At 31.2% G+C, this 1252-nt stretch overlaps 1 protein-coding gene across 1 annotated transcript; it reads left to right on the top strand.

Annotated features, from left to right (window-relative positions):
* The first annotated feature begins 104 nt into the window (after window positions 1–104).
* Tsp_14142 (conserved hypothetical protein) lies at window positions 105–543 on the top strand. The gene is made up of 2 exons (XM_003371041.1): window positions 105–159; window positions 236–543. Exons 1-2 carry the CDS (start codon window positions 105–107, stop codon window positions 541–543), a joined length of 363 nt encoding a protein of 120 aa, XP_003371089.1.
* The last annotated feature ends 709 nt before the right edge of the window (window positions 544–1252 follow it).

The raw sequence follows: 1252 nt of genomic DNA, 5'->3' as shown, positions 1-1252 counted from the left end.
TTCAAATAAACGCGGGCAAACAATTTCAAGATAAATATGAGCAATAAGCGTAGTAGTTAGTTGTTCTGCATTTATATACTGTTGGTAATTTTTACCGGTTATATATGTATTCTTTGAAATACATTTCTGCAACTGATCCGACAAATAATAAGAGAAACGGTGATTGTGAAATTGATTAATTACATTAATTATATTATCAGTGTTGGTCTCAGTTTTATTGCCTACCTATGAACAGAATTTGAACGACTAACAGCAGCACCAGCAGCAGTAGTAGTAGTAGTAGTAGTAGTGGTGGTGGTGGTGGTGGTGAAAAACTTTTCATTAGATGCTGAAAAATTAGCGTTCCATGTTTACTTGTTTAAATATCATGCGATTGTTGTTGTTGTTGTTGCATCAACTACACACCACACACGTACAGACAAACTACGATGTCAGTTTGTTCAATTTTGTTGGCAGTTTTACATCGTTCATAAAATCACCGGCAATCTCGACGTGAATAAATTTATCACATATTTGGAATGTGAAGAAATTGTCGACACCTAGTCACAGTTCCTTGTTTGCTTTTCCATTGTGCTTGATGGTTTTAAATTTCTTATTCCATTCGTGTAAATAATGTTTTACAACGGCACAATGTAAATGGTTTTTTTTTTAATTTTGATCACATCTTCTCTTACCGTATTCCGATTAAGTTCTTTTTATTATAATATTAACTTGTAGTGAAGAGACAAAAAGCAGAGAATAATAGCTAATGTCATTTTTTTAACGGATAAATTGTTCTTCGTGAAGAGAGAGATATTTGGTAAAATAAATAGAAGGCAAAAGTTTGTTCAAATTGTGTAGACGTAAAAGAAGTTTATCAAATAGAAAATAAAATCAAATTGTAAAGAGTCGTTCAGAGATGAATTGGTTTCACAAAATTGAAAATCAGTTTTTACGAATCATAATTGAATGATTTGAAAACAAATTGATCTGTCATTTATATAAATAAAATATCAACTTATTCATGAGATATTTAAATTTTTAATTTTGACTTTGAACGATTGTAATAATATAATAATACCAAAATGTCATTCGTGTGTATGTGTGTGCGCAATACTGTAATTGCTTTTTTTGCGCTTTCTTTACTTCAATATGGCGCCAAAGGTTGTGTAAAAATAAAATGGCGTAACAGTTGGTTTGTTTTCCTTTCAAAGAATGCCGCAAAAAGCAAAAGGAAAGAAAAAAACCGGGAAAGAAGCCATGGGATGTTTTT

This window comes from Trichinella spiralis, assembly GCF_000181795.1.
Source record: "Trichinella spiralis strain ISS 195 chromosome Unknown Scfld101, whole genome shotgun sequence".
NCBI classification, from domain to species: Eukaryota; Metazoa; Nematoda; class Enoplea; order Trichinellida; family Trichinellidae; genus Trichinella; species Trichinella spiralis.
The sequence above is the reverse complement of the archived record's forward strand: the minus strand, read 5'-3'. Positions and strand labels throughout refer to the sequence as shown.

What these genes read in the sequence shown, in the direction of transcription:
- Tsp_14142 (XM_003371041.1), top strand. Translation starts at nt 105, where the DNA reads ATGTATTCTTTGAAATACATTTCTGCAACTGATCCGACAAATAATAAG. An exon ending in GACAAATAATAAGAGAAACG is followed by an intron (nt 160 to 235) that starts GTGATTGTGAAA and finishes ACCTATGAACAG; the next exon opens with AATTTGAACGACTAACAGCA.